This window comes from Canis lupus, chromosome 1, assembly GCF_003254725.2.
Source record: "Canis lupus dingo isolate Sandy chromosome 1, ASM325472v2, whole genome shotgun sequence".
Lineage (NCBI taxonomy): Eukaryota > Metazoa > Chordata > Mammalia > Carnivora > Canidae > Canis > Canis lupus.
The window spans coordinates 101,489,279-101,490,781 of record NC_064243.1 but is presented as its reverse complement, the minus strand read 5'-3'; the positions used below and the strand labels follow the sequence as shown (position 1 = coordinate 101,490,781).

The following is a 1,503-nucleotide window of genomic DNA, read 5'->3' as shown; positions in this document are numbered from 1 at the left end:
AATTTTTTTAATTTTAATTTTTATTTATGATAGTCACAGAGAGAGAGAGAGAGAGAGAGAGAGAGAGGCAGAGACACAGGCAGAGGGAGAAGCAGGCTCCATGCACCAGGAGCCCGACGTGGGATTCAATCCCGAGTCTCCAGGATCGCGACCTGGGCCATAGGCAGGCGCTAAACCGCTGCGCCACCCAGGGATCCCTGAATTGCAAATTTTAAAGGGCAAAGTGTACGGCATGTGATTTATATCTCAGTAAAATTGAAAACTGTTAATATCTTGAGGTCCCCTCAATGCTGTACTAAAGTGGTCAGCTTCGGGAACAGTGTAGGGTTCTGTGGAATGCTGCCTGGACCTCCCTGTTACGCAGGCAGTAGATGATGGGGTTGCACATGGGAGTGACCACTGTATAGATGACTGACAGCACCTTGTTGAGGTCCATGGCTTCTATGCGGCTGGGACGGGCGTAGATGAAGAGAGTGGCTGCATAGAAGATGCCGACCACCACCAGGTGTGAGGCACAGGTGGAGAGAGCTTTGCGACGGGCAACAGCTGATGACATGCAGAGCACAGCCCTCCCGATGGCTACATAGGACGCTATAGCCACAAGGAGAGAACCCCAGAGAATGATGATGGCAGAGATGAAGTCCACCAGCTCTGTCAGAGCCACGTGGGTGCAAGACAGGTTAAGCAGAGGGGAGACGTCACAGAAGAAGTGGTTGAGGACATTGGGGCCACAGTAGGACAGGCTGGCAATGCAAGATGTCTTTACCACTGAGACCAGCAGCCCCCCAAGCCATGAGGACAAAGCCAAGCCCAGGCAGACCTGGGGCCTCATAAGCAGTGGGTAGTGGAGTGGGTGGCAGATGGCCACATAGCGATCATAAGCCATGGAGGCCAGGAGAGTGCACTCCATGCAGATGAGAGAGATGAAGAAGAAGAGCTGGGTCATGCAGGCTGTGAAGGGTACATGGCAGGGTCCAGTCCAAAGCCCCAGGAGCAGGCTGGGCATGGTCACTGACACATAGCACATCTCTAGGCAGCTCAGGTTACCCAAGAAGAAGTACATGGGCTTGTGGAGCTCGCTGTGACTGCAGATGAGGTAGATGATGAGGGTGTTTTCCAGGAGGGTCAGCAGGTAGAGGGTCAGGAAGACAGCAAACAGGGCATTCCTTATGCCCGGCCTGGTGGACAAACCCAGCAAGACAAACTCCTGGACTCTGGTCATGTTGCCCAACTCCAGGGACCTCTCCATCTGAGTGAAGAAAGAAATGTTAGTGGAGACCATGATCCAGGCAGGAGTAAAACGGTAAAAGAGGAAGAGAAAAAAAAAAAAAAAAGAGGAAGAGCATCAGGGCCCTGAGAGCCACCGTAAGTGCTATAGATTGACTACTGTCAGGAGGACCAGTGAGCCAGAAAGTCACAAACCTGGAAACAAGAAGCTTCCACCGGTAGTTAGCAAATCTGTGATCTTTGGCAAGACAGCCTTTACAAGCCTGTTATCTTGCC

At 51.9% G+C, this 1,503-nt stretch overlaps 1 protein-coding gene across 1 annotated transcript; it reads right to left on the bottom strand.

Annotated features, from left to right (window-relative positions):
* Positions 1-272: 272 nt before the first annotated feature.
* On the bottom strand, positions 273-1,249 carry LOC112644952 (olfactory receptor 5-like). Its single transcript, XM_025423804.2, has one exon. The coding sequence runs from the start codon at positions 1,247-1,249 to the stop codon at positions 305-307; it is 945 nt and encodes a 314-aa protein (XP_025279589.1). The 3' UTR covers positions 273-304.
* Between the last annotated feature and the right edge of the window lie 254 nt (positions 1,250-1,503).

What these genes read in the sequence shown, in the direction of transcription:
- LOC112644952 (XM_025423804.2), bottom strand. Translation starts at nt 1,249, where the DNA reads ATGGAGAGGTCCCTGGAGTTGGGCAACATGACCAGAGTCCAGGAGTTT.